Source organism: Tenrec ecaudatus, chromosome 1, assembly GCF_050624435.1.
Source record: "Tenrec ecaudatus isolate mTenEca1 chromosome 1, mTenEca1.hap1, whole genome shotgun sequence".
NCBI lineage: Eukaryota > Metazoa > Chordata > Mammalia > Afrosoricida > Tenrecidae > Tenrec > Tenrec ecaudatus.
In genome coordinates, this window is record NC_134530.1 from 5,339,282 (window position 1) to 5,366,280 (window position 26,999).

The 26,999-nt window shown below is 60.0% G+C and overlaps 1 protein-coding gene across 4 annotated transcripts in view; it reads left to right on the forward strand.

The window, feature by feature from the left end:
- The window catches only part of KDM4B (lysine demethylase 4B), a 105,920-nt gene that overhangs the window by 24,612 nt on the left and 54,309 nt on the right, over nt 1-26,999 (forward strand). For all 4 annotated transcript variants that reach the window (XM_075545269.1, XM_075545277.1, XM_075545285.1 and 1 more), the window contains exons 2-5: nt 5,344-5,445; nt 11,825-11,990; nt 18,778-18,953; nt 19,387-19,695. In XM_075545269.1, the coding sequence (XP_075401384.1) occupies nt 11,850-11,990; nt 18,778-18,953; nt 19,387-19,695 (626 nt within the window). In that variant the 5' untranslated portion in view covers nt 5,344-5,445; nt 11,825-11,849. The remainder of the gene's footprint in view (nt 1-5,343; nt 5,446-11,824; nt 11,991-18,777; nt 18,954-19,386; nt 19,696-26,999) is intronic.

Here is a 26,999-nt window from a genome sequence, read left to right on the forward strand (position 1 = left end):
CCTAGGCGGGGGATCTGCACAAAGGCCCCTGGTTTTCTCATTCTTTTGTGTTGTTGAGCCACCGGTTGGCTCATAGGGCCTCTCGGAGTCAGAATGCACTCAATGGCAGTATTGGCTTTTGAGTCTATGCAGAGAGGGCTTGGGTGATACAGATGGCTTGCGCTTGGCTGCTGATCTGACGGTGGGGGTTCAAGTCCACCCTGGCATTCTGCTTCCGTCAAGTTCACAGCCCAGAAAACCCCACAGAGCCCACTCCTGCTTCCTCACACGTGATGCCTCTGTGAGTCAGGGTCAACTCAGCGGCAGAAGAGACAGTTTAGAATGACAGCTGATGACTATCTGAGACCTGTAACTGGAGATAAAGGAGGAGCTGGTGTTGGGGGGGCGGGGCGGGCAGCTGGGTGTCAGCTTAGTGAAGCTCCTCCCCTGGGAGCGAGGGGGCAGGAGACCTTCCCTCCCGGCGCCTCCCCAGCCACCCTTGGGATCTCCTGGTGAAGCTGCAGCGCGCTCCCCACTTCCCCCTTGAGTATGAGGTTCCAGGTGCAGGCAGTCGAGGCTCTAATCTGGCTGGCTGCCCGCCCAAGCACTTCCTTTTCCTTTTTCTTATTAAAAGTGCTTTAATTCTTAGAGCAGATTTAGATGTACAGAAATACTGGCCGGAAGGTACAGAGGGTTCCTGCCACTTGTCTCCCGCCTGCACCCAGAGCGCTCTGCTTGTTAATGTCTTGCCCCTGGAGTCACTCCCCCTGGGCACGTGCCAGTTACAGGCTGCTGGCTGCTGCTAGGCCTGCCCCCATGGCAGCCCCTCAGCAGAAGGCTGCCTGGCTGGCTCTGCCACCTCTGCACTCTCAGATGTAGGTGGGTCCTGGGGTCTCCGGGGTTAGAGGCTGATTTTCAGAAGTAGATCTCCAGGCCCTTCTTCCTAGTCTGTTTTTCGGTCAGGAAGCCCTGCAGAGAGCCCTGTCCTTGACCCCGGCACTTTGTGGTTGTCCACGTGTGGGCAGGTGATGTTGTTGTGTCCCCTTCCTCACAGTGAACTCGCCACGGGGACTTCCTATGAGTCTCAGTATACCGCCATCCCCTCCACTTTGTGATGCGATGTAACCATCCTCTGCGGCGGTAAATCCCACATCTAAGGAGCCCTGGTGGCACTGTGGGTCAGGATTGGCTGTAGTTCAGACCTGCCAATCACTCCTCGGGAGAAAGAGGAGGTTGTCTGCCTGGCTCCCTTCAAAATCGGCAGTCTCAGAAATCCAGTACAGAGTCATCGTGAGTCGGAATCTGCTTACTGGCAGTGGGGTTGGTGGTTGGTGGTGATGTGCTGTGTTAATGAGGCGGCATTAGTGGTGTTCATGTGAATCAGGCAGGTTGTGGCATTTTGAGGTCATCTCTAGAATCTTGAGGAGAGGAAACAAGCCTGCAGAGGTCCGAGGGACCTACCAGCACCGAGTTAGTGGAGCGGGGCCTCTGGAGCCAGGTGCCCTGTGCTGAGAACCTCCTAGACCCAGGGGACAATTAATGACAGCGTCCCACCCCCAGAACTGGCAGAGTGAAAGCCTTCCCCTGGGGCTGGTGCCCTATATTCAGGCTGCTTGTGCTGGTGGTGTAGTGTTGATTTGTCGGGCCACTGATGGCACGGTCAGCAGTTTGAAACCACCCACAACTCCATGTGAGAAAGACAGGGCTTTCTACTCTGATAAAGAGTGACCATCCAGAAACTCACGGGGCAGCCCGGCCCTGCCTGTGGGGTCGATAGGAGTCCACGTCAACTTGGTGGCAGTGAGGTACCCGAGAGCTCCTTCTGCATGGTCCCGTGCCCTTCCTTTGTGCCTGCTTCCTCCTTGAGATAACCCCCGACCCCGCTCCACCCTGCGCACCCTTTACCCAGCCCCGGGAGTGGAGCCTGGCCTTCCGATCCTGGAGGACTAGATTTCAAGAGGTGCTGGCTGTGTCAGAGTGGCTGGGGCACCACTGCCCCAGAGCCTCACAGTGGACACAGCCTGGAGGGATGCAGTGGACGGTGCACACATCTCGTCCACACATGTCTGTTTCCAACGCTCTGGAGTGTGGACTGATGTCCTGAGCTTGTGCTGCTGCCCCCTGGCCTTCCTGGAGCTGACAGGGACACATGCTCCTGCAGAGGTCAGTGTGTGCTGGTGTAGTCCGGGGTTTCTGCCTGCCCTGGGGGCTTAGAGGGTCCAGTCCCAGCCACCTTGCCCCAGGCAGGGAGCGCCTTCCTTGGTTCAGGGAGGACTTGTCGATTTCTAGGGGAGACCCGGCTGGCCTCCTGGCCAGTGCACCTGCCTCTCCAACAGGACCTTGTCTGTCTGAGGAGGCTCTCTTGCTGCTGAAACGGGGCTCTAGCAATGCCAACTGTGGCAGCTGTTCTTGCAGCCCCTCTGGGCGCCTCTGGTCCAGCCTGGCCCCTGTGCTCTGTCCAACCCTGCGCCTGCTGGGTCCCCGAAGGAGCCGAGGGGCTGGGCTGCCGTGGGGGAGAGAAGCCTTTGCCAGGTGTGCAGGTCACTGGCGAGGTGCTTAGTGTGTGCAACCTGAATCCCCTCCTGGCGTGTATCCTTAGCACCTTATCCTGTGGCCGGTCCCTGTCCCCCCAGCAGGAGGGCTGAGCACGGGGCGGGGCGGGTGGTACGGCCTGACGTGGTGTCCATCAGTGTCTTGTCGTTTTAGACGACGGAGAAGTGCAGCACACTGAGGGACTCCTCCGCTCCCTGCCTGTTTGCTGCTTTCACGGTGGTGAGATACAGATCAAGGGCCCCTGCGCCCAGCTGCTCACAGAAAGGGGGTGGTTCAAACTGGCTCTCTGCTCATGGGGGGAAACACCAGGTGGTCTGTAAATTGAGCTCTCTCTCCCAGCCCACTGGGTCACCTCAGAGGCTCCGACAGCAGCAGCAAAAGCGTACATGGATAACAAATGCATCCGTGTGTACACTGACAGCCCGGTGACCAGACAGCTCATTAAGGTGCGCCTGACCCCAGACATGGTCAACTCCATTGCCTCCCATGCGTGTGAAAGTTGGACGTTGAGTAAGGGAGACCGAAGACGAATCCATGCGTTTGAATGGTGGGGCTGGAGAAGACTACTGACAGTACCATGGACGGCTACAAGGACAAACCCATCTGTCTGGAAAGAAGTACGGCTAACGTGCTCCTTGGAGGCAAGGATGGCGAGACTGTCTCACAGACTTTGGACACGTCGTCAGGAGAGACCAGTCTCTGGAGAAGGACCTCGTGGTTTGGTAGAGTGGAGGGCGGGCGAAAAGAGGAGGGCCCTCGATGAGATGGCTCGGACACTGGGGCGATTGTGAGGATGACGCAGGACGGGCGGCGTTCCATTGTGTGTGATGGTGCTATGGGTCGGGCGGACTTGATGGCACCACCGCCACCACCACCAACAAGAGAAACAGCTCAGTGACGTTGATGACACCCGTCAGGCTGGGCAGCCCTCTCCACTGTCCATTTCCAAAGGATGCCGCCACCCTCCCCAGATCACCAGGAAACAGTGTTGGTCTCTGGCCAGCTGTATGTTTCATGTGCGTGGTTTCCTCATGAAGAGCCTGGAGCACGTAACAGCTTGGTTCCCACCTGAGAGCCACAGTGTCTGTGAGAGAAAGGCCTGGCAGTCTGCTCCCAGGAAGATTGCAGCCAGGAGACCCTCTCGTGTGTCTGTGTGTGTGTACACGGAGACAGCACAAACCAGCACTGTGTGTGAGTGTGTGTACACGGAGACAGCACAAACCAGCGCTGGCCCAGCCTCTCCAACTGAAGGCCACACTCGGATTCACAGTCTCCGATGTTTAGTCCCAGGACGTGTGGTCCCCATATGCTCCAGGTGGTGGCAGCTGGTTTTGGATGCAGCCCCGAGGGGTCTTGGCTGGACACTAAGGGAGAAAAAGGTGTCAGGCCTCCCTGGGAGAAGCATCGTCCTCCAACAGGAGACCAGGTTCGAGTCCCGCCTCCGCACCTCTGGGGCACCCACACCCATCAGGCCGTGGAGGCTGATGTGCTGCTTGTTAAGTGCCTCCGAGTCTTCCGCCTCGTGTGACCTGATGTCACCAGTGAAGCCGCCCTGACAGCTGTTACCACTGTGTCCGTCTATCTTGTCCAGGGCCCTCCTCTTTCTTGCCGCCCCGCCACTGTCCCAAGCGCGATGCCCTTCTCCAGGGACTGTCTCTCCTGACAACATGTCCTCAGTCCGGGAGATGAGGTTTCCGCTGTCCTGGCCTCTGAGGATCACTTTGGCCGTCCTCCTCCCAAGAGAGACTTGTTTGTTCTCTTGGCAGACCCGGTACCTTCCATCCTTCGCGGTGTGGCCAGCAGGCTATTAAGCAGGTCTCCGTGGAGCTTCCAGATGTAGCTGGACTAGGAAGAAAGGCCTGGGGGTCGACTTCTGAAAACCCCGTGCCTCACACTTGCTCCATCCATCCCTGTCCTGGGGACCGGGCAGGACCGGGCAGCGCTTTGTCTTGCTGTGGCCCTGGACCTGGGGCTGCCTGGTCGGTAGTGTCAGTGTGAAAGTGGGGGGATCCCCCAGCCGGGGGTGGCCCAGAGCCCTGTCAGTCCTCGGGACACCAATACCTGGAGAGGAGGGGTCTTCTGGGTGGTAGGCAGGGGATGCAGCCACGGGTCTCTTAAGTCAGAGGGTGAGGGATCTTGGCGACCCCACCCCTCTGCTTAGAACGTGCCCTGTGTCTTCCCAGCAGGTGGTCAGCCAGAGGCTGCAGTTCACGCAGCATGTGAGTCTCACCCAGAACTTGCAGTCTCTGGGTGGCACTAACAGCCCCCTGCTTGACTGTTAACTGAAAGGGTGGAGGGTCAAGCTCATGCAAAAGCGCCTTGGAAGGGAGAACTTGCGACCCCTCGGGGAAAAGCCAGCCACTGGGAAGGTAGGGCCTGCAGCTCTGTTCAAGGGCCGGCAGCAGGGTTTTGCTGGACCTTCTCTGCCCTGCGGCTTTGTACTTGCGTCCGCCTACTTCCAGGGACCCACAGTGTGTGTGTGTGTGTGTGTGTGTGTGCTTTTTTGGGGTGGCAGCCCTGTTTTCAGTAAGACTCAGAGGGTGTGTTCAGAAGCTGAGGGTGCTGGGGACAGACAACTTGTTTCTGAAAATGTCTGTGTCCTTAGGCTTCCAGAAGCTGCTTTGGCTTAATCAAGTGGTACTCATTAATGCTTCGGTTTGGGTCTTGCGGACCTGAGCCCACACAAGCATTGTGGATGACCGGGGTGGGGTCTCATGTGCCCAGATGGGCAGGCGTTCCCGCTCCCTGTTTCAGAGTGACTGCCTTGGACTCGGCCTGCCAAGTTGACTGCTCATGTTTTGCACACTGCAGGTATTCTCACAGCCGCCGAGCTGCCTGACGACGGACTCTGGGGACTGCCTGGAACCCCCCACCCCGCAGCCTCCTCGATTCAGGATCCCCCAGCACGCTGAAGTAAGTCATTGGACACTTGGCCCTGCCTCTCAGCCCCACCCAAGACCCCCCGGGGTCCAGTCCTCCCGTGCCCCTGCCCCGGCAGGCAGGCAGGCTGTGGGTGGAGGGGCCGCCTGGTTAGCTGTGTCCACTGGGAGTAAGAGCACTTGCCTGCCCCCAGGGGACAGAGTAGATGGCTCCCTGTGGGAGCAACTACTGGGGGTGGACACAGGGTGTCGGCTGTGTCCGCTCTTGGCCTCTCGCCTGGCCATGGTAGCTCTTGGGAGCCTTTGGTGTCCCTGAGCATGCACTGACCTCTGCAGTGACGAGACCCCTCCCTCCCTCATGCCTTCCCTTCCTCCAGCCAACCTTTCCACCTGCCTCTTCTCCTCTAGGGGACTGGCACCCACCCCATTCACTGATAGCTTCTAAAAACCTGGTCTGGGCCCAGGACCCAGCATATCTCAGTACAGCAGCCATGAGGAGCCTCTCAGCCACATAGACTCCTGGGCACTTCCTGTGAGAGATGGTCACCGGTCTCTGAGGGGAGGCTCTAAAATCGGACAGTGGCTCATGTGTTATTGTTTGGTGAAACTACATCCAACGAAAAGCCCCCTCTTCATCCGGCCATGCAGTCGAGCCAGGGACCTGGGTGACCTCCTTCACGTGGTGCCACCTGCCCGTCCCCACAGCCTTTCCCCAGCGTCCTCGCTGGCGTGAGAACGGGTTTCTGCCCTGAAGGCAGGGGATGCCGCATGCAGGCATTCCTTCTAACTCGGCTTCACTCTCAGCTATTAAGATGGATAAACAAGGTGTGACCCACAAGCCCCTTTGGAATCAAGCACAACCAGAATGCTCCTGAAGTGAGACTGTCAGGAGAGAGCAGTCCCTGGAAAAGGACATCATGCTCAGTGAAGTGCAGGGGCACAAGGAAGAGGCAGGCCCTCGGCGAGATGAATCGACCACAGCGGCCGCAACAATGCGAGGATGGCCCGCGCCCAGGCAGTGCTTCGTCTCGCTCTACATCAGGTCGCTGTGAGTCGGAACAGACTCGGTGGCACCTAACCACAACCTCGTGATTTGGTCCAGGGTCCTGTTAACAAACCACAGGGGCAGCAGTTCGAAACCATCAGCTACTCCGTGGGAGAAAGGTGGGGCTTCCTTCTCCTGTGAAGAGTGACCGTCTTGGGCTCCGCCAGGGGCAGCTGGCCCAGCCTCTCGGTCGGGTAGTGAGCTTGCTGTTGTATTAATTGGTCAGAGGAGCGCTGCCCCTGGTGACGCAGTGTGCCAGGACTCGGTGCCTCTTCCTTTCTTGGTGCAATGTGTCCCATCCACGGCAGGCTGTTGTAGCGAGACTCCCCCCAAAGGTGTCCGTGTCCCGGCCCCAGGGACCCGTGGATGTGGTTTCCGACACAGGCCTTGACTGTTGGGAGAGGTGAAGGATCTTGAGGGGGGTGTGTGGATGACCCCGTGTGCTCGCAGAGTCGGGGGGCAGGAGGGTAGCGTGGGACTAGGAGACGTGAGGACGGAGACAGAGAGGCAGTGGAAGGTGTGCTCGCTGCAGGCTGTGAAGGAGAGGAGGGGCCCCAAGCCTAGGCCCTCAGGCGGGTCTCCCTCAGGCGGGTCGCAGGAAGGAGCAGCTCTGGCAGCACCTTGACTGTGGCCCAGTGCAACTGGCAGCCCCGGCCCGAACTGGGAGCAAGACCGGCCGTTTGAGAGCGTGCCTGGGTGTCAGTGACGCACAGGCAGCGGTGCTGCCTCCTTCCTGCTTCTGGACTGAGCGGGTCCTCGCAGTGTGCCATCACCTGCAGCCGGGGCCCTCCCTATCCCTCGTGCCCTAGCCGGCCAGTTCCCTCGGGGGAGCCGTTCAGGCTCGGGGTTGTCTGAGGCATGGCTTGCCCCATGGCTGTGGTCATCCTGCGCCTAGCGCCCACTCCCTCCCCCTAGTTCTGCCGTCTGGGAAGCCAGCATGCAGGGTCCTGAGCAGGCAGGCCGGCCAGCAGGTACAGAAGGCGCCAGCCCTGCAGTTGGCACCGCACTCCGGAAAGTGGGCTGGGCCCAGGACTCTCGGAAGCCAGGACTGGCTGTGACCGGTGGGCGGCGTGTGCTCACACAGCGAGGGTGAGGTCAGGGACCCGGCCCTGCCATGGGGGCCCGGCGGGGGACATGGGTAGCATAGCTAAGCAGAGGGTGTCCTGGGTTGAGTGTGTGTCCGTCCAGTGTCTGTCCTGGGCTGAGCATGTGTGTGTCTGAAGAAGGCACGTTTTCTCTCTGGCAACAGAGCGTGTGCTTGAGGTCCTGCTTCCTCTGGGGATGAGGTTTTCCCAGAGCTGCCCGGGGCCAGGCCTGCCTGCCGGCCTCGGTGCAGAGTTTGGCCAGAGCCCGGTGGAGGATAAGCCAATGCCACCTGGCTTGGGGATACATCTGACTCTGTCCCTGTTGGGGATCAGACTGAAGATGGAGCAGGTTGGGACTGGGGTTTGCTTGGAAGGTTTGGTGCTTCACCCGATAGCCAGTTCTCCTGGGGGCCGAGAGCAGGGGTAAGAGGTGGAGACATGAGGGGTGCCCTCCTTCCAGGCCAGTGGGCAGGCCCTGCTGAGAAGGCGTGGTGCCGTCGGAACCATTACACACCCTCTGTCCTTTGAGAAGCAGCACCCTCTGATGTACTGCGTGCCTGTTGAAAGCCTCCTTTGTCTCACCCGCCACGGACCCTTTCCTGTCGCAGCGGAACGGCAGCACTCGTGGACGTGCAGAAAGAAATCTATATCAGGACGAAGGCTCACACAGCTGTAGAAACAGGCGGGTTCCAAGTCTGTGGGTCAGCTGTCAGGCCGGAGGCCTCTCCTGACTCCTGTAGCTGGAGGGGAGGCGGGGCTGACAAACTCCAGAACCCAAGGTCCACGGTGGCTGCAGAGGTGTATGAATCCAGAATCAGCAGGTGAGATGGCTGGAGACTCCCAGGATCAGCAGGCAGTCAAGGCAGGCCTTTGACTCAGTCCAAAGAATAAGAGGTTGGCCGGACAGCCAGATCCAAGATGCGGACGGACCCAGCAAAAAGCAAGCAAGCTTTTCTCCAGCGCCACATCTATTGGAAGCGTGCGGCCACATGCCCCTGGCAGCGTCCTCCCAGCTGGTCACATCTGGAATGGGCTCTGAGTGAGGGTGCTGGCGGGCTGCTCACAGAAGGTCCCATGACGGGAGTGAGTAAGTTGTGGTTGGTCCCATCGTGGAGAATTACTAGGCCGGAACTGCCAAACCACCCAGAATCCTGGCCCAGCTAGGTTGATAGAGAAACTTAGCTATCTTGCCTTATAAAACCCAAGAACCGTCCTCAGGGACTGTACCCAGCAGAAAACACCCGCCTGACTCCTACCAGCTCTGGACTCTGAATTCTGGTTCTCTGGCTGGCAGCCGGAGGTCAGGGCGCCCTCCGGCGTTTCTCATTACCTCCCACCCCCACCTGAGGTTGCTCTTGAGTCTCAGCCACCCTCCCTTCCCATGGCTTTTCTGGAATGTTCTGCCCAGGTCCAGAGGCTGGCTGTTGAGTGCCTTGGGGTGGAGCCAGGCAGTGCTGGGAGTGTCTGTGGGAGGGGGAGGAAGGCCTCCTGGTGTGGTGGCCACGGGAGTCACTTTTAGTGGTCTGGAGGGAACTGCTGGTGAAGAGGTGGTCCTGTGCTCAGCTTCTGGAAGCCCCAGGGCAGCCTGCCACAAAGAGCAGGAAACTGCTGCCAGCCCAACTCATGGGAGGGGGCTCTGTCACCTTCAGCCCAGAGGGCAGGCATGAGGGAGGGAGCCCCTAGAGCCCTAGAGTTACTGCTGCAGGTGCTGAAGTCCTGCAGCTGCTCTGTCTTCTGGCATCTTCTGATCCTCTGTGCCCGACCTGGTACTGCCTCAGCCACCTGCTGTTGTCACCTACTGTCAGTGCAGTCCCCCGGCTCGCCATCCCTGCCACCGTGGCTCCTGCACCTTCCCTCTGAGGGTCGGGTGGGAGAGCAGACCATTGTGTGCTCCTTGGGTTTTCACGGAAGTCAGTTGTCAGGCCTTTCTTTGAAACCTGCTCAGCAACACACGCTTGCCCAGGCAGATGCGGGGCTGTGCAGAGGTGCACTGGCCTGGGAGTTGAACCCAGGTCTCTTGCGTGGAGGGCGAGTTTCTTGCCACTGAGCCTCTACCGCCTCTGGCCCTGGCCCTCTCCTGTGTGTATTGTGGACGGTGTCCACACAGCAGCCAGACGCAGAGCTAGCCCCAATCTACAGGTGAGTGGTTGAGACCACTCAGAGGCACCGGGGAAGGTCGGCCTGGCTGTCTGCTTGTGCAGTCACCGCTCTGAAAACCCCGTGGCACAGTCGGCTAGGGCAGTGGACCACCTCCACTGAACCTGGCACCATGCTGTGGAGACGAGCCCCGGCGGCGTAGTGGTTACGCTTTGGGCTGCTTACCGAGAGGCCAGCAGTCAGAATCCTCCAGCTGCTCCGAGGGAGAAAGGGGCTTTCTAGCCCTGTAGAGTGACAGGCTCAGAAACCACCCTGTCCTGTGGGGCCTGGGTCTCTCTGAGCCAGAATCACTCGACAGCAGTTGAGTCAGGTGGCTTTGTTTTTTATTTTTGGTGTGGGTGTACGTTATGTCCCCTCTACCCCCGCCGCCCGAATCCGTCATATCCTGTTGGACAGCCCCCCTGGCAGTTTATCTCTGGCCCTCATCCCCCAGCACCCTCCATTGCAGGTTCTCCTTGCCAGTTCCTGGGGGATGCTGCCCTCTAGTGGTCACTACATGAAATGTACTCAGTGAACCTGGAACCCCATTCCAGAACTGCCTGTGGAGGACCTCCTGTCTTGCACCACGCCACCCGCCATCTTGTTCCTGGGTCATTGTGAGGGGTGGGCTGGGGCTTGGGGACACCTTGTTCAGTGTCCGTCAGTGCTGAAGGGTAGACATCTTTTCCTGTCCTCCTCCCCCTGCTACCTCACATCAGCCAAGCAGACCCTTCTACCACCTACTGGGCCCCCTAAGTCCCAGGACCAGAAGGAGTCACTCGCCCAGCTCCTGAGAACCTGAGCCTGGAGTCTGCTGTGCCTGTGCAGTGAGGAGGCCAGGCTGCACCCCCCTCCCACCCCCGAGGTGGACAGGCTCCCCCTCTCACTGACCTCGTGGGTTGGCTTGGGCTATGCCCTGCTGGGATTCTGGAGGGGCAGGTGTTGGAGGCACCGTGGGGTAGGTGAGCAGTTGAGGTGTTTCACCTCCCCCTCCCATGGCCCTGTAGATGTGTGTAAACTGGTTTTCACCCAGTGAACCCCTCTTGGCTTCGCCCCCCACCCCCCAGGGCCCTGTAGATGTGTGCAGACTGGTTTTCACCCAGTGGACCCCTCTTGGCTTTGATCACCTCTGGCCATGGAATCAGGCTGTCCAGGCCAGACCCCCAGCACTCACCACTTCCAGGGGTCCTTGTCTCACTCCCCTCTGTGCCTGTGGGCGCTGTGTGAACAGACTCGACTCACACGAAGCTCCCTGTCCCTCCTGCCTCCCTGCCTCACTGCAGCCCTGCTCAGGGGCCAGCAATGCCAGGTGGGCAGTGAGGTGGGTGCTTGCTGCCCAGGAAGGTGTTTGTTCCAGGGGGAGGGAGGTGGGGAAGGGGACAGTGCACTAGACTTTCATAGCCCGCGCCATCCTGGTCTTGTGTGCTCCTGGGGCTGTCTGGGGCCCAGGCTCTGGGTGCTCACTGCAGGTTGGCTCCTTGGGAGAAAGGTGGGGCAGGCTGCTCCTACAAGGAGCGGTTGTGCTCCGTCCTGGAGGGTCGCTGTGAGTGGAGTCGACTGGAGAGGAGTGGTGTGCCGGTCTGGGTAGACAGAGAAGCACATCCACATTAAGAAAGCAGCCCAGCCAAGCCCAGTCCAAGCCCATAAGTGCGATACTGACCTTTATGTCTGATGCCGGTCTGTAAAGTCCTCTTCAGACTCGTGAAACACACGCAGTGACGCCAGATGCAGGACGGTCACAGGCCAGTGGGTGGGAAGTCTTTGGATCCAGTGACGTTGTAAGCACCTCAGTGCTGGCAGCGGTCTCCATGTGGCTCCTCCAGTTCCCAGGGGACGGGGTCTGTCAGTGTAGTGCCAGGTGTCTTGTTGGTAGAGCGTCACCAAGGGAGTGAGCAGAGAGAAAGAGAAGTGTCTCCTGCCTCCATGGAGGAAAAATAACCAGATTTCCCAGAATTCTCAGGAGAAAGTCATGCCCACCCAGAGGCCTCACTGGTTATGATCCGGTTGACAGACTAGACTCCACCCCTTCACTCTCAAATTGACACCAGACTATATAACTATCACAAGTGGGCATGGGTTTTGGGGTGGGGTAAGCATGGCTAGCAGGACAGAACTGGATGTGATGCCCTGACCCTATCCCTCCACAGGAGTGGCGCCCTTGCAGCTGTAGCCATGGGGTCCGAGGACCATGGTGCCCAGAACCCAAGCTGCAAGATCATGACGTTCCGCCCGACCATGGAGGAGTTCAAGGACTTCAACAAATACGTGGCCTACATCGAGTCCCAGGGCGCCCACCGCGCTGGCCTGGCTAAGGTGGGTCAGGGCTCTGCTCTCCACCCCCTCCCACTAGGACCACAAGGCTCCCTAAACCTGGCCCCGACAGCGGCCCTCCATGCCGTGGGACTCTGAAATGGGCAGCTGAGTGCAGACACTGAGCATGCTGGGAGGAGAGGCTGGCTTCCTGGGGGGGAGGCAGGGGCTGGGCATGCCGGGAGGAAGGGCGGGCTTCGTGGGGAAGGAGGTGGTGGGTGGCCGCTTAGTAGACAGAAGGGCACAGGTGAGTTCAAGCAGGGTGACGGGTGCCCTCCCTCCTACCAGTCCCCATGTGACCAGTCTCTTGGTCATGCCCCCGAAACCAAACCACGACTCCTCCCGAGTGCAGCCCAGTGCCCACCAGAGCAGCCGGGCTGCGCTTCGTGGGGTTCTCCGTGTCGGCGGTCTCAGAAGTCGATCATTAGACCCATCTTATGAGGCGCCTCTGGGGGCTTTCGAACTGGCAACCTTTGGGTTAGCAGCTGAGCGTGTCACCTCAGGGACCGTTGTGTAGAGTACGGGCGGGAAGCAGGTCTGCCACAGGCAGGCAGGTCCTTGTGGCTCCAGAGGGCTCTCGGTCCCAGCCGATCCTTTTCAAGCCAGCGTTGCTTGAAACCCGCTCTAGGCGACCATCAGCCTGCTCTCTGGTGTGGTGCTGGGTTTCCTTCCACATGGTTCGCCCACTCTGCAGCAGGACCTTCTCATGTGGCTGGGGATCACCTCGTTCCTCTGGTTTTCAGGGTGGTGTAGAAGCCATGCGTGACCTCCTCCATCCGTCTTCAGTGGGCAGAAGGAGAATCCAGCCCACATCATCCTGAGGCTGTTTGCCACAAGACAGGGCGTCAAACATGCCTCCTCCCTCCGCGTTCCCCTGGTTCTGTCCACACCAGTCATCCCCTCCCCCTCCCATGGCACTCTCCTCCTCTGCTGGGTCCAGTAACCCATTGCGGTGGCCGTGCAGCACGCACAGGGAAGTGAACAGGTCAGCCACGAAGTCAACGTTCAGGACAGCCGTTTGTCTACAGCAGCGCTCAGTCTCTCCGCCATACGGTTCCTTGGCCTCTGCCAAACCCACCGCTCTGCTGCATGGTTAACCCAGCCGCCCCAATAACCCTGGAAATAACCCCGGTGCTCTCCCGGCACTGCCTCATAACTCATGGTACCTGCTCTCAGTGCTGTGGCCTCTGCCTGATCCCTCGGCTGTCATTTCTTTTTTTTATTTTTTAATTTAATTTAATTTTATTTTATTTTTCCCTCGGCTGTCATTTCACACAGGGATCTCACATGCACTCTGTGTTAGGCAGGGTTCTCTAGAGAAACAAAACCAGGACACTTAGAATTGTGTGTGTGTATGTGTGTATAGATAGATAGATAGATAGATAGATAGATAGATAGATAGATAGATAGATAGATAGATAGATAGATATAGGTAGATAGATATAGGTAGATAGATAGGTTTATGCCATATTTAAGGAATGTGACATGAAGGAACATAACAGCTAATTAGTCCACGGAGCAGTAAGAGGACTCAGTTCAACTCACTTCTGTGGAACAGTTAATAGACTGGGAGTTCAAGGTCAAGGAAGCAGACAGCTGAGTCTTCCCTTGGGCCATGCAGGCAGTCTGCCCACTGGCAGCAAACAGCAGAGCAGGTCAACAGCAGCTCAGGCGCTCAGCAAAACAGGCCCGGATGGAACATGGAACTCAGCAATGCACGACGACAGCATCCGCCAGCCTCAAGCTCAAGCGATGTGCGCACCAGGAGCACGGCGAAGCAGGTCTCAAAGGAACCCCAAGCTCTAGCGACAGGATCCACGGTCGGCTGTCCCACAGGTAGCGTAGCTCACAAGTTGAGGCAGAGAACTAGCTAAAGCAGCCGCACGCTGGTCTGATCACCAGAGAGCCTTGCCAAGTCATTTATCTCTTTGCCCTCCTAACTGCGACCTGATTAATCCCGCGTGTTCCTGTTGGCCAGGTTGGCACCATACACGTACCTATCACACACTCCATCAGTGGCTCTTTTTTGTCTGAGGTCCTGGACTGCTCTCCCAACCCAGGAAAATGATAAAACTGACCAGTCCCTGAGCTAGAATCCTCCACTCCTCATTTGGGTGCTCCCACCTAGTCACCTGGTGGGAATCCCGAAGTCTGGTGTAATTTCATTTCACCACCGTGAGCTCCGTGTCCCCTCCTTGTCCTCTGAGCTGTACCTCCACCGACACATGAGCTCTCCCCCCCCCCCCCCAGGGTCCTTTGAGTTGCTGTGGTCGTTTTCATCCCCCCAAGATAGAGCTCACTGGGACAAGGTGCTCACGGCAGGCGGTCTTCACTGCTTAAGCTGAACATTGTTGGACGGAAAGGAGGCTTCGGGGGTTAGTTGTGGTTGTTAGTGGAAGGTTAAGGATGATTGTTCTGGGGGGAATTGGGGGTTCATCCAGCCTCTCTGATTCCAGAGAGTTTGGATTCTGTGAGAATGTAAAAATCTGTTTGCTGTCCCCCCTTTTGAGCAGGACTGTGCTGCATCCGCACTGACCAGAGAGTAAGCTGGCACCTCTCTTCCTCAATCAGTCAGCTTAGAAAAAGGTGCAGCAAGCACAGCGGCCCCTGTCTCTCCTCTCTCTTTCCTCCCCTGCCCCTCCCAGGCTCTGGTCCCTGCACGCGGATCGGGCATGGTAGCTGCCACAGGTGATGTTTCTGCCTCCGCTCGGGACCCAATGCCACATGTCAGCCAGCCGCCTCTCTGTGATCTAAGAAGGCTCTGGAGCCATTTCTGGGGGTCTTGCAGGTGAAGTCCCTTCCTGGCAGAGGGCTGGGCAGATCTGAGTCCCACGCTCCCCTGCCTGGAACTGGCTGTGCACTCCCCCTCTGTCGCAGGCATTCCGAGAGCTCGCTGTCTGTGGAGCGGGGGCCCTTCCTTTGTCCAGGAGTGGCCTGAGGCCCTGCCCCGTCATTGCTGGGCTGGCTTCCACCTCCCCCGGGGGCAGCCGGCCTTACTGACGAGATTCCCATCACCTCTGCTGCCAGGAGAGTTACCGTGATCAGGCGTCCTGGACTTTTTATTCTCTGCGTTCCTGCGGAGACACCTCTCAATCCCATGTAATCCGTGTCTTAGCTGCCACCTCCCTCCCTCCTTTCCCCCTCGCTTCTCCCTTCTGCTCCCACCTGCTCCACACCCGCTTCTCTGCTCTGAGCCGCTCCTTCAGCTGACCCGTCTTTGCTAATCTGACTGCCCGGGCGGAACCCGGTTGTCCTGGGCATTTTTCTGAGCCCAGCGTTTCCAGGAGGCTGGTCTGAGGAGCCCTGGTGGCATAGTGGGTCTGCGTTGGGCTGCTAACCATGAAGTCACCGGTTAGAAGCCAGCGGCCGCCCCTCAGGCTTAAGACAGGACGCTGTACCCCTTCAAGAGAGACAGCCTCTGAAACGCCCGTCCCCCCCTCCCCCCCGGGGCAGGCGTCTGTCCTGTCTCACAGGGTCACTACCTTAGGCTTTTGATGCTGAGTCTTCCTCTAGGACAGCGGTCCTTAACCTGCCTCACGCCGTGACCCTTTCATACAGGTCCTCTCGTGGGGACCCCTTGACCATAACATTATGTTCGTTGCTACTTCAGCACTGTCATTCTGCTACTGTGATGAATCAGGCGAGCCCTGTGAAAGGGTCGTTCACCCCCCAAAGGGGTCGAGACCCCCAGGTTGAGAAGCACTGCTCTAGGAGCCCCGTGGTACAGGTTACTCATTGGGTTGCTAACTGCAAGGTCAGCCGTTCAAACCAGCAGATGCTCTGTAGGAGGGTGGAGGGCTTCCTGCTCCTGCCAAGAGCTGCATGCAGCCCTGGAAGCCGCAGGGCGGCTCTGCTCTGGCCTGCAGGGTGCCGTGAGTCTGAGTTTCTGAGTCTTCTCTACAAGCCCCAGTGGGGTGGTGGTTTCACATTGGGCTGCTAACCGCAAGGTCAGCTGTTCGAAACCACCGGCCACTCCAAGGGAGGAAGATAGGCTTCCTGATCCTGTGAAGTGTGACAGCCTGGGAAACGCCCGGGTCCTGCAGGGTGGCCGTGAGTACTGACCTGCAGGTGGGCTCGATGACGGTGAGAGGCCCCAACGACCTTCAGTTCTGCGTGGTCCCTCTCCTGCTCCTTCAAGGGGTGTTGGTCTGCTCATCTCTTGCTGGGTGTGAGAGGGAGATGGTGCTAGAGAGGCAGGGTAGCGGGGTGAGGCCCACCGGGCGGTCAGTACGTGGAGGGTGTGCGGTGTGCTGACAGGCTTCGCAACAGTCTCCCACCCACACCTTTGTAGACACACCTCACGCCCCTGCATGTGCCCACACCTGCACACCTCCCACCACAGCACCTGCTCACATCCCCACACCTGTGCACCCACCTCACATGCTTACACCACCGCACACACTCACTTCTCACACACAGACTCACAGTGGGCACGTGCACACCCACACACCTGCACCCACCTGTTTCTGTTTACAGAGCTGTGCGCACACACAACCCCCCCCCACTGCACATCCATATGTGCATCCCCTTACACAACTGCACACAGCCCCACATGCACCCCATTTTCACCCCCACAGGTGCCAGGACCCATGCTTCTCCTTTCTCACAGGGGGTTCTCTGGTGCTTCTGGCTGCCTGGCCATCTCTGTCACTCTCTGGGGACCAGTGGCCCTGGGCAGGCTACTTGTTACAGACAGGGGCCCTGGCTTCATCCTTCAGGCCACCAGTTTTATGACTCGGGCATCTCCTCTGCCTGCCCTCGTCCATCTGGCTCTCCTGTGAGTGCCTGTGTGCACACGTGTGTGCATGTACACCTGTGTGTGTGTGAGTGAGCACCTGTTTATTCTGTGACCCTGTGGCCAGGGGTCTCCTGCTGTGAAGTGTTGTCCAGTTGGCTCTGGCTCCTCGTGACCCTGTGCTGGTCAGCTCTGTGTTCTGTGGGGCTCGTCTCACTGACCATTTCCACTGTGAGCTGCTCAGTTCCTAGGCCTTTCTTCCTTTCTGGGAGCTCCACTGTACCCATCCACCAGAGGTGACCCTGCTGGGATTTGCACTCCCAGCTGCCTGCCCACCGCCCCAGCGCAGCAGGCAGCATGGGGGTGACTCAGTCTGACCTGAGCACCCCAGCCCCATGGAGTTGGTCCAGATGCCTGGCTCCAGCTGGGTCTGGCGCAGACCTGCTGAAGGCCTGATTATGAGAGCCGGAAGTTCAAGGTGCAGGGGGATCCTTCTGATTGACCTCGAGTGAGGGTCTCCCCGGCTCCCCTTGTAAGAGCCTTCAGCCTGAGGCAGGCCCCTCCAGTAGGAAGTTCAGGCTCCAGGAGATGAGGGTGTTGCCAGCAGCGTGTGTATGTCTGTGTGTGTTCATGCCTGTGTGTGCGTGTGCGCCCAGCCTGGCTCTTGCACGTCTCTGCTCTGTCCCGGCTGCCTTTGGTGTGTTTGTTGCCCCACTCAAGTCCTTGCTGGCACTCTGGGGCCCCGGGCATGGCGGGCACACCCGGCTGGTGGCACCGAGGCTGATGCTGGACTCAATGGCAGTGGTCGTGGAGAAGACCCAGACTGGACAGTCGAGTCTTCTGGGAGGTGTCCCCAGCTCCCATGCTAGACCAGTGTCGCTCCCCAGCTTCCCCAAGCACTGCAAACACAGGCCCAGAGCCATGGTTGACGCCGCCTGAGCAGTGGGGGCCTGTCCTGGTGGACGGGGGTCTGTCCTGGTGGATGGCGTGACCGTGGAAGAAGTGAGCCAGGAGGCTCCTCAGAAACAAGGATGACGAGACCGCGCCTCCTGCAGCCGTGTCCTCACGTGGCGCGTCCCCACCTCCACCAGGACCGCGTCCTTGATGTGGGCCTCCCTGCCTGCTCCCCGTGGGTTTCCAGAGAAGGCCTCTGGCTGAGATCTTGAGTGTGGCGAGTGGAGTGCAGGACTAGAAGTGTGGTGACTTAGCTCTGGGTTCGTTTGTCGCCCCGCCTACTCTCTGCCTTCCTGGGTAGTAAGCGAGCCACTGTGCTCCCCACCCTTGCCCCTCGCCCGCGCTCCGTGGGACCAGTGTGGCCGTGGCCGGCAAGGTCGGCGTGGGCGTGGGAGCGTGTGGGGCTGTGTCCTAGCAATTTTGGCACAGAGTGACTGGGTCCAGTGCCTGAGGTCCCCCCCCCCCCCATGCAGACTAGAGTCAGCCCACCCAGCCTCACCACAGGGGACTGAAATGTGCCCACCACCAGGGGCAGATCGGCTGTCGTGATCATGGGGTTTGGTGGCTGATCTTTGGAAGTTGGGTCGCCAGGCTGTTCTAGGGCGTTAGTTTGATTTTCTCCTGAAACCTGCTCAGGATCTGAGACGCGATCTTCCTTGCCTGCTATTTGGAAGTGACCACCAGGTTTCCTTCCTAGCTTGTCTTAGTCTGGCTGCGTGTCAGGTGCCTTGTCTTAGCTGGGGACGGAGCAGTGAGCACCCCACCACTGGCTCAGCCAGTTGCCGTCATGCAGGCTGGCACCAGGTTGCCCCTGGTCCTGGCGCTTCCTGTGTGTGGTGGGCGTCCAGTGTCGTGGGGCCAGTGCCTTGTGCCCTGCTGTGGACCGGTCGGTTCCTACGCACAGCCGCTGGTGGAAGAGTGGAGCTGCCCGGAGTGAGAGCAGTGGGCCAGTGTCTCTCCCGTGGACCCTCTGGGGGGCTTGAGCCGCAGCCCTGCACTAGCCTCTGCACCCCTGGCGCCTGACCAGAGGCCTGGGAGCTTCCTGCTGTCACTTCAGGGGCTCGGGGCGGCCGAGGTGACAGGCAGATGCCTCTCCCACAGATCATCCCCCCGAAGGAGTGGAAGCCGCGACAGACGTATGACGACATTGACGACGTGGTCATCCCGGCACCCATCCAGCAGGTGGTGACGGGCCAGTCGGGCCTCTTCACGCAGTACAACATCCAGAAGAAGGCCATGACCGTTGGCGAGTACCGCCGCCTGGCCAACAGCGAGAAGTACGCGGGCCGGGCATGGGGATGCCCCTGGGGAGCGCTTGTGCAAGGGTGCCCGCAGTTGGAGCTTCTCTCTCATCATGAAGGGCTCCCCTCAGAGCAGGCTGCCCGGTCTGCTGTCCCTGCACTGGGGGTCCTGGGCCTGCATGGTGTGTTGCACTCGGCGTCCACGGGCAGGGGCTCGCGTGGCACGCACATGCCGGACACACTCTGGCAGAGCAGCCCACTCACCATCCCCGCTGTCTACGCTCTCCGTGCCCCACCTACCCCTGCCTCCCCCAGTGCACAGACCTGGGCCCACTGCAGCCCTGGAATGAGCCTTCCAGTGTGTGTCTAGGCAGTGGCCCAGGGCGACAGTGGGCACTGGGTAGGGTGGACAGCAGGATGCTCTGGCCCTTCCCTGAGCCTCACTGCCCGCTGCTTGTCCCCTGGCCAGGTACTGCACGCCCCGGCACCAGGACTTTGACGACCTGGAGCGCAAGTACTGGAAGAACCTCACCTTTGTGTCCCCCATCTATGGGGCGGACATCAGCGGCTCCTTGTATGACGACGACGTGGCGCAGTGGAACATCGGCAGCCTGCGGACCATCCTGGACATGGTGGAGCGCGAGTGCGGCACGGTCATCGAGGGCGTCAACACGCCCTACCTGTACTTCGGCATGTGGAAGACCACCTTCGCCTGGCACACGGAGGACATGGACCTCTACAGCATCAACTACCTGCACTTCGGCGAGCCCAAGTCCTGGTGAGGCCCCGCGCCGCCCTTCCCCCAGAGCCCCCACCCCCGCTACCGCCAGGCCTGCGCTAGGCGTCAAGTGGCCTCTCCTTGGTTGCCACCCGTCCCTGTCTGAGGTCAGGGCTGAGCGCCATGGGCGTGGAGGGTGGCCACAGGGGTGCCCTGGGCAGTCTTCCGTCGTCCTGCGGCCGTGCGGCAGCCTTGGTCCCTGGACAGGGTTCCTGCGGCCAGGCCTCAGTGGGGCAGTGCTACCCCAGCAGGCCTGCGCCCCAGCCAGGGCACCCCTTCCCCCAAGGTGTGGCGGGTCCAGCGACAGGTCCCCTGAGTTTGGCCTGGAGGACAGGAGCTCTGCCAGCATAGAGTGGTTGTGTGTTGGGGCGCAGCTGCACCCGCCGTTTTATGCTCCACAGACTTACAGTCGTGGCAACTGGCAACCACTGCAGCGTTCCACCCTGTCCTACAGGGTCCCGTAGCCTCACAGTCTCAGGGTCGCTGTGAGGATGACGGTGAGTTTGGTGTTTTGGTTTTGGTGCCACCTGGCTCCCACTCCACCCACTGCCATGAGTGCCAATCCAGCACGAAAATGGCTTCCTCCATGCTGTGCACACAGCACGGTGGGGCTTACACCCCGTGTGCACACTGGCAGGCATCCTGAGCTAGCAGGAGGAGCTGAGGTGAATGGTTGACCCTAGGAAGAAAGGCCTGGCAACCTAGCTGCCAGAGTCCGCTCTTCAAAACCCAGTGGAGTCTAGCTCTACCCTGGCACTGTGCGGTGTCATGAGTTGGGTTCACCTGGTGGCCGCAGCCTTGGTTTGGTTTGGATTTGGGGACTTGACCGGGGCTTCTTGTCTTGACCCGGCCCCCACCCTCACTGCTGCCATTGGGGTTAGCCACCCGGTGTGGACTTGGGATGAGGTGCAGGGAAGGACAATGCCCCCTGTCCCGCCCTGGGTACTGCTTTGGATCAGCCATGCTACTAGCACCCCTCCCCGCCCCCTTCCCCTTCCCCTCAAGTGTCCCCCGCTCTGGCCGGCAAGCTTAGGAGAGGAGGGGGCAGTGGCGTCATGGGTGGTGGGGTGCAGACTGCACGGGGGATGCGGTTGGAGGGTCTGTCTGTGCGGTGCTTCAGCAGCGGTTGAATGTCGCCACGAGCTCTGGCCCACCCGGGGCGCCGTCTGCAGGGTCAGTGTGGTCGTGCTTTTGCTGCAGTCCACCCATGAGGCAGCGGCATTGGTGCAGTGAGAAGCAGTGTGCACCCGACCCGACCGTGCCTGCTGTGAGTGGGACAGCTCGGGAAGGCAGCAACTCAAAACACGCCTCTGCCCAGCCATTGGTGGTGCTGTCCCCGACAGCGTCCTGGCTCACAGGGCAAGCATGTTGTCGCTTCCCGAGCCCTGGTGCCAGAGTGGGGACATGGCGGGCTGGCGAGCACAAGGTCAGCGGTTTGAAGCTGCCAGCTGCTCCTCATGGAAAGACGAGGCTCTCTATTCCTGTAAAGGGCAGCGCTGGGCTGTCTTATTGGGTCTCTTACTTAAGAGTCCGAATTGACTCGATGGCAGTGTGTTTCTTAAGATGACAGCTGCTGGCAAGGGTGCAGCCCATTCTTAGCACCCCCTTCAAGCCGGGCCCGCCCCCCACGGTGGCAGGGCAGGCCAGGGCTGCACACTGGCTCCACAGCTCCGGGTGTGAGGACCAGCAATGGGTGGCTGGGTCTTGGGCCGGCCCCAGCTCCTGGGCAGGGTGCCCTCTGTCGCTGCCTCCCAGAGTGCAAATCAGACAGGATCTGTGTATACGCGTGCACGTGCACGCATAAGACTGTCTCTTTGTGTGCCTTTGTGTGCACACATGTATACACATGTACTGCTGTGCGCTCATGTATCTGTGTGTATGTACATGCTTGCGTGTTTGCGTGTGTGTACATGTGTGCCTGTGTGTGTGTGTGTGTGTGTGTGTGTGTGTGTGCCCTTGGGTGGGACCTGTGTGGCCTGCTCTCTGGTGGCCACTAGGTGGAGCTCCTGCTCTCCCGCCCTGCCTCCCACTGTAGCTGAGTGGCCCCAGATCCTTGCTTCCTTGATGGACTGATTTCTGGACCTGGCTGACTGATGGCCTAGAGGCCTTTCCTGAGGGACCTGGAGGGCCGAGCTCCGGGGCACTCACCATCTCGCCAGGGTCCACCAGCCAGGCGGACTGTCGGGAAAACCGCACTTTCTTTAAAACAAAAGACGAAAGGACAAGCTCCCGGGGTTTCAATCTAGGGTGGCAGCGGGCTTCCCCACACAGGGCTGGTGGTCTCTGGGCACTTACCTCAGGCCCAGAGAAGCCCTTTGGTTCACAGCTGTCACAGGTCAAGTGTGTGTTTGTATGTGTTCGCGTGTTTCCTGAGGGTCTGGTGGGAAGGGCTGGGTCATTCTCACTGCAGAGACCTGAGGGGGAAGCAAGGGAACCAAGCAGATGCTTCTGGGGTGATGGAGGAGAGGGGGTGATGACCACTAGTGGACGTGGGAAGGAGAGCTGGGTGCGCAGACCACGGGACCCTCTGTCTCTTGGCATGTGCAGTGGGGTCCGGCCTGGTGCGCTTTCTGCCCTCGTCGCATGGGCTGTGTGTGCAGATCCCCGGGAGTGCCGCCCAGCGTTCGCTCCCACCTGACTGGGGCCTATGTAGTCGGCCGCCTCCCTGCCTCTGCTCCGAGCATTCGGGTTGGCTGCTGCATCGGGAGAGCTGAGCGTTGGTCTGGGTCTCCTCTACTGCCAGGACACGGGGTCCCTGTGTTTGCTCCTTTGCTGCTGCGCACACGTGCGTGTGTGTCTGTGCCCCAGGGTTGGGTGTGCAGTGCTGGACAGTCTGCTCCTGTTGCTTGTTTTGCAGCTGCAGTGGGGAGAGGGCGGCACACCGGAGGCTGGGGGCCTGAGACCCAGGAGGTGCTGGCATCTCTTTTTTGCGTGGTGGGTGGGTGGGGAGGGGAAGGGGAGAGGCTGCTCCTCTCCCTGTTCTCCCTGCCAGTCTGTGGAAGTGGCCTCCCGCTCTCTGCCAGCAGGTGGTGCTGCAGGACCAGCATGGCCTGTGTGAGGCCGTGGGTGGGGTGCATGGTGGAGGGCGGGCCTGGCTGGAGTCTGGGTGTTGGTGAGTGGCCCGTGTGTGTCTCCCAGGCATCTGGGGGATTTGCAGCCACAGTGGGGACCCTGTCCCTGGTGTTCAGGCACGGGTCCCCTCCCTGCTGCCTACATTGCGGTGTGCAGTGTCCCTGGCCTGTGGGCTCAGCCAAGGTTCTCAGACCCGAGGCAGCCCCTGCAGGTCACCAGCCGGTCAGCAGCCAGTCACCAGCTATGAGCATCCAGCCCTCCAGTTCAAGGGCAGGGATTCACTCTGCTCACCTCCCCATCTTTGGAACATCCGTGCCTGTGGCGCAGCCTCCTGCACATGTGTCAGGGTGATCAGCTGGACCTTCCTGGACTTGTCAGCCCGGGAAGCCCCAGACCTGGGAAACCAGGGACACTAGACTGACCCAGTGTAGACACTTGTTTGTGCTGATGGACGCGTGTGAGCACACGGGTGTTTGCTTGCAGGTGCCTGCACATGTGAGAGCATGCAGTGCTGTGTGAGTATGTATTTGCATTGCCTAGCATGTTCATGTGCACGTGTGTGCATGCATGCATCTCTGTGGGGCAAAGTGTATGCGTGTGTGCACATGTGCTCTGGAGAAATGGGAGTGGTGTGAGTCTGCCCTTCTCCGTTCCCCAGCCTGCCAGTGTCTCCGGGGCAGGAGAGCAGCCATCCAAGTGCAGCTGGAGGCTGGTGGTGGCCTCTGTGGGTCTGGGAGGTCGGGGGGCTGGCATACAGCGCAGTCCTTGACTGGCCCCCTCCAGCCCTCCTGTTTTTGGCCCGAGGCCACCAGCTCAGGTGCCTGTTGGTCAGGACTGGCCAATAGCAAACCTGGCCCTAATGCCACCATTGTTCTGGTGACTGCTTTGGGAAACACAACCTGGGCTGGACCAGGGTGGCTAGGGTGGGGGTTGGGTGTGCATCTGACTCCACCCCTCAGTCTCAGCAGCTTCCCACAACCTTCCACGCGCTCACATCCAGTCCCCCACCATTCTGCCCAGGTGCAGCAGGGTGGGGCGTCTGGTGATCCTGACTGGAACAGTTGGTGTTTGTTTGGGGAGTGCAGACTGGTTTGAACAGGGAGGCAGGCTGGGCAAAGTCAGCCTTCTGCTAGAGACAAGTCCCACTACATGTCCTCCCCAAAGCCCAACCCCAGGGCCTTCGGGAACGTCTGCTCGGAGCCCAAGCTGGCGCCCCGAGGACACCAGCCTGGCTGCCTCCAAGGCTGGTTGCTGGTCTCCTGGCGACTTGCTCGCCACTGGCCTGGGAGCTTGTGTCTCCGTCAGTAAGTGTTAGAGATTTGCAGAAAGACAGCAGAGCCAGGGCACACTTCTTGTGGGGCCCACTCCCAGCCCCTTCAGCCATTCAAGCATGCTGAACTGCCCTGGGCCAGCCGCTGCATGGGACCCCAGCCGTGACTTGAGGATAGGAGGCTCACCACAGACACAGGTGGTCAGCGTCCCACGTGGAGACTCCGGATGAGTGGCTGTCAAGGCAGCAGGAAAAAGAGCCGCGTGCGTGCGTGCGTGTGTGTGTGTGTGTGTGTGTGTGTTTCAGGCACCCATAGTAATCAGCAAAGCCTTCTCAGCCCCGTCCTCACTTGGCATGGATGTTGGTGCTCCCGTGGGGGAGAAGAGACCACACAGATGGAAGGGAGGGTGTCGGCGGGTCCCATTCTGGGCCCACAGTTTGTGGGTGGGACTCACGCCATGGAGCTGGAGGACAGAGGTTCCCTCGCCCTTAGTGGCCGTCACCTGCACTGCTCACAGGATCTCCCGTGTGGCCCCCGCCATCCCAAAGCCTGTACTGGCACATACTCTTTCATTTAGAGACTGCAAGGCCGACCTGAGACTAGTTCCATCCATAGAAACTCTTCAGGACAGCTGCCTGTGGGGCTGGGATTGAACACCTGTGAGCAGGAGTGGGACCTGGGGTGGGGGGTGGGGGCTTGAATGGGGGTCCCAGTTCCCCTTGTCAGTGTGACTTCCGACTCATGACCATCTGGGGGTCCAGAGATGAGATGTGGTCCGACAAGCTTAGCGACCACCGCATTCTGCGGCATTGTGGGTTTGCAGTAGTGGAAACTGAGTGTGTGGTCGTGGGCCCTGATGGGTCCCCAGGACATGTGGACAGGCAGCTCCTGTGGTGTTACGTGTCACGCCCACGAGGGGGAGGGGCCACTGGGCTGCCACGAGAGTGAGGAGGGGGCATTCCTGGCGCCTCAGAGGCTCTGGTGTCCTGGTTGGCGTGACGCCTGCTCCTTGGAGGAAAGTAGGTGGAGTGCAGGGACACCCACCCCCCACTGTGTGGTGCCCAGCTGGGGGAGAGCAGGGACAGTAGGATGCTGGGAGGGTCTTATGCCTTGGAGAGGCCCTCACCTCTGCCCACATCTCATTGGCCATGCCTAGTCACATGACCACCTCACAGCCAGAGGCTGGGAAATGTAGTCCTACCACATGGTCAGAGGAGAAGGAAAAAGGGGCACGTGAGGCCCCGGCCCAGGTGGGACATAGCCTCATGTTCAGGACAGTGTGGGGAGCCCCCAAATGGGTTCTGAGGACCATGGTGAGAGGCAACAGGTGGTCCTGAGAGTGAAAGCCCCCGCAGTGGAGGGGAGGGTCAGTGGGGCTGGGCCCCAGGGTGAGTGAGCCTCGGGCTGCAGGCTGGGGTCAGGCTGCCAGCCTCTGGTCTTCAGTTGGAAACCATGAGCTGCTCTGCGGGAGTGGGGACACTCAGGGACTCACAGGGCAGCTCTGCCCTGTCCTGCCCTGCGCCCTTGTGTGAGTCCACATTGATTGAGTGGCAGAGTCGAGAGAGTGAGAGAGAGAGAGAGAGAGAGAGAGAGAGATGAGTTGAGTGTCCTGGGTTACAAAGCCAGGACTCTGGCCCCTCTGCTGACTGGCCCGCCCGGCCCGACCCAGTCTGTGTGGCCCTCTGTCTGTGCGGACAGCGGCGGAGTCTGACAGCAGCAGATGACCCTCCTGGAACAGCTTTTGTGGCCTTGGCCTCTGCAGGCGTTTGCGTCAATGTCCAGTCCCCTGCAAGCCCCCAGGCAGCCTACCGCCTCTTTAGTCCATGTTGAAACCATGTCCCTCTCCCCACAGAAGCAACTTCAATGCCGTCTTGGGAGCAGGGGCTGTGTGAGATGGGGGTGGGGAGGGGGAGGAGGAGCCAGCTCCCCACCTGCCCCTGTTTCTGTCCCCATCCCTGTGGGTGGCTGGTTTCCACAGCCAACTAGCATGTGCGGGGAGGCCCCGGGAAGGTGGTGATGCGGGCTACAGCGGCATCGATGTCACTGACCAGCCGGGCAAGTGTGCAGAGCCAATGGACTCATCCGCAGACACCCCCTTCCCCACTCGCCACCGCTAAGGGTGCGGTTTGCCGGCCTCACTGCCCTGCCTGCAGCTGTGCAGACAGACTGCGTGAGTATTGCAGTCCAGAGGACGACGTGGCCCAGGGACCCCAGGCAGACAGCTGGAGCCCTGCGGGCGTTCACTGACCACAGCGCTGCACCACCAGGCCTGTCGGCAAACATGTCTCCAGGCAGCGGGCCTGCCTGATGCCTGTGTGTGCTGGGCGCTGTTCATGCTGTCTCCTGTTTCCGTGGATACAGGCACATGGGTTAAACGTCTGCCGATGATCAAAAAGGGAACCGGTTAAAAGGCATGAGACGCCATCCCCACCCCCAGCTCTGCAGCCACCTCGGCAGAGCCCAGGAAGCCTCCCGGGGTACCTGCTCGGGCCTGTGATCAGATACGTGCCCCGCCCACCCTGGTCCTTGGTCCTTCCCTGGACCCCGCTCAGCTGGCCGGGGGTGTGTGGGCTGCCTGTGTGGCCTCGTGGCTCCAGGCTTTCTCTTGGCTGTGCTGACCTGCTGGCTCCTGCAGGAGGAGGCCCGCAGCTGTGCCTTCCCAGGCCAGACCCGTGAATATCAGCAGAAGTACACCTGAGTGCGTGCACCCAGCTCGACAGAGCCGGCTGAGGCTGCTCTGCAGACGTCGGGCTCCTCCCGCCTGGTGGTGAGATGGGAGCCTGCGGTGAGCAGGCCCACTGGTCTCCTGGTTCCTACCCTTCCAGCTCCCTCTTCTACAGCCTCCCCATGTCAGCCCCCGCAGCAAGCAGATGTGCACGTGACTTTGTAGGTTTGGCCTCGTGGTGAAAAACATAAGTTTCTGGGCCTAGCTCTGCCCAGTGCCACCTGCCTTAGGGAGGT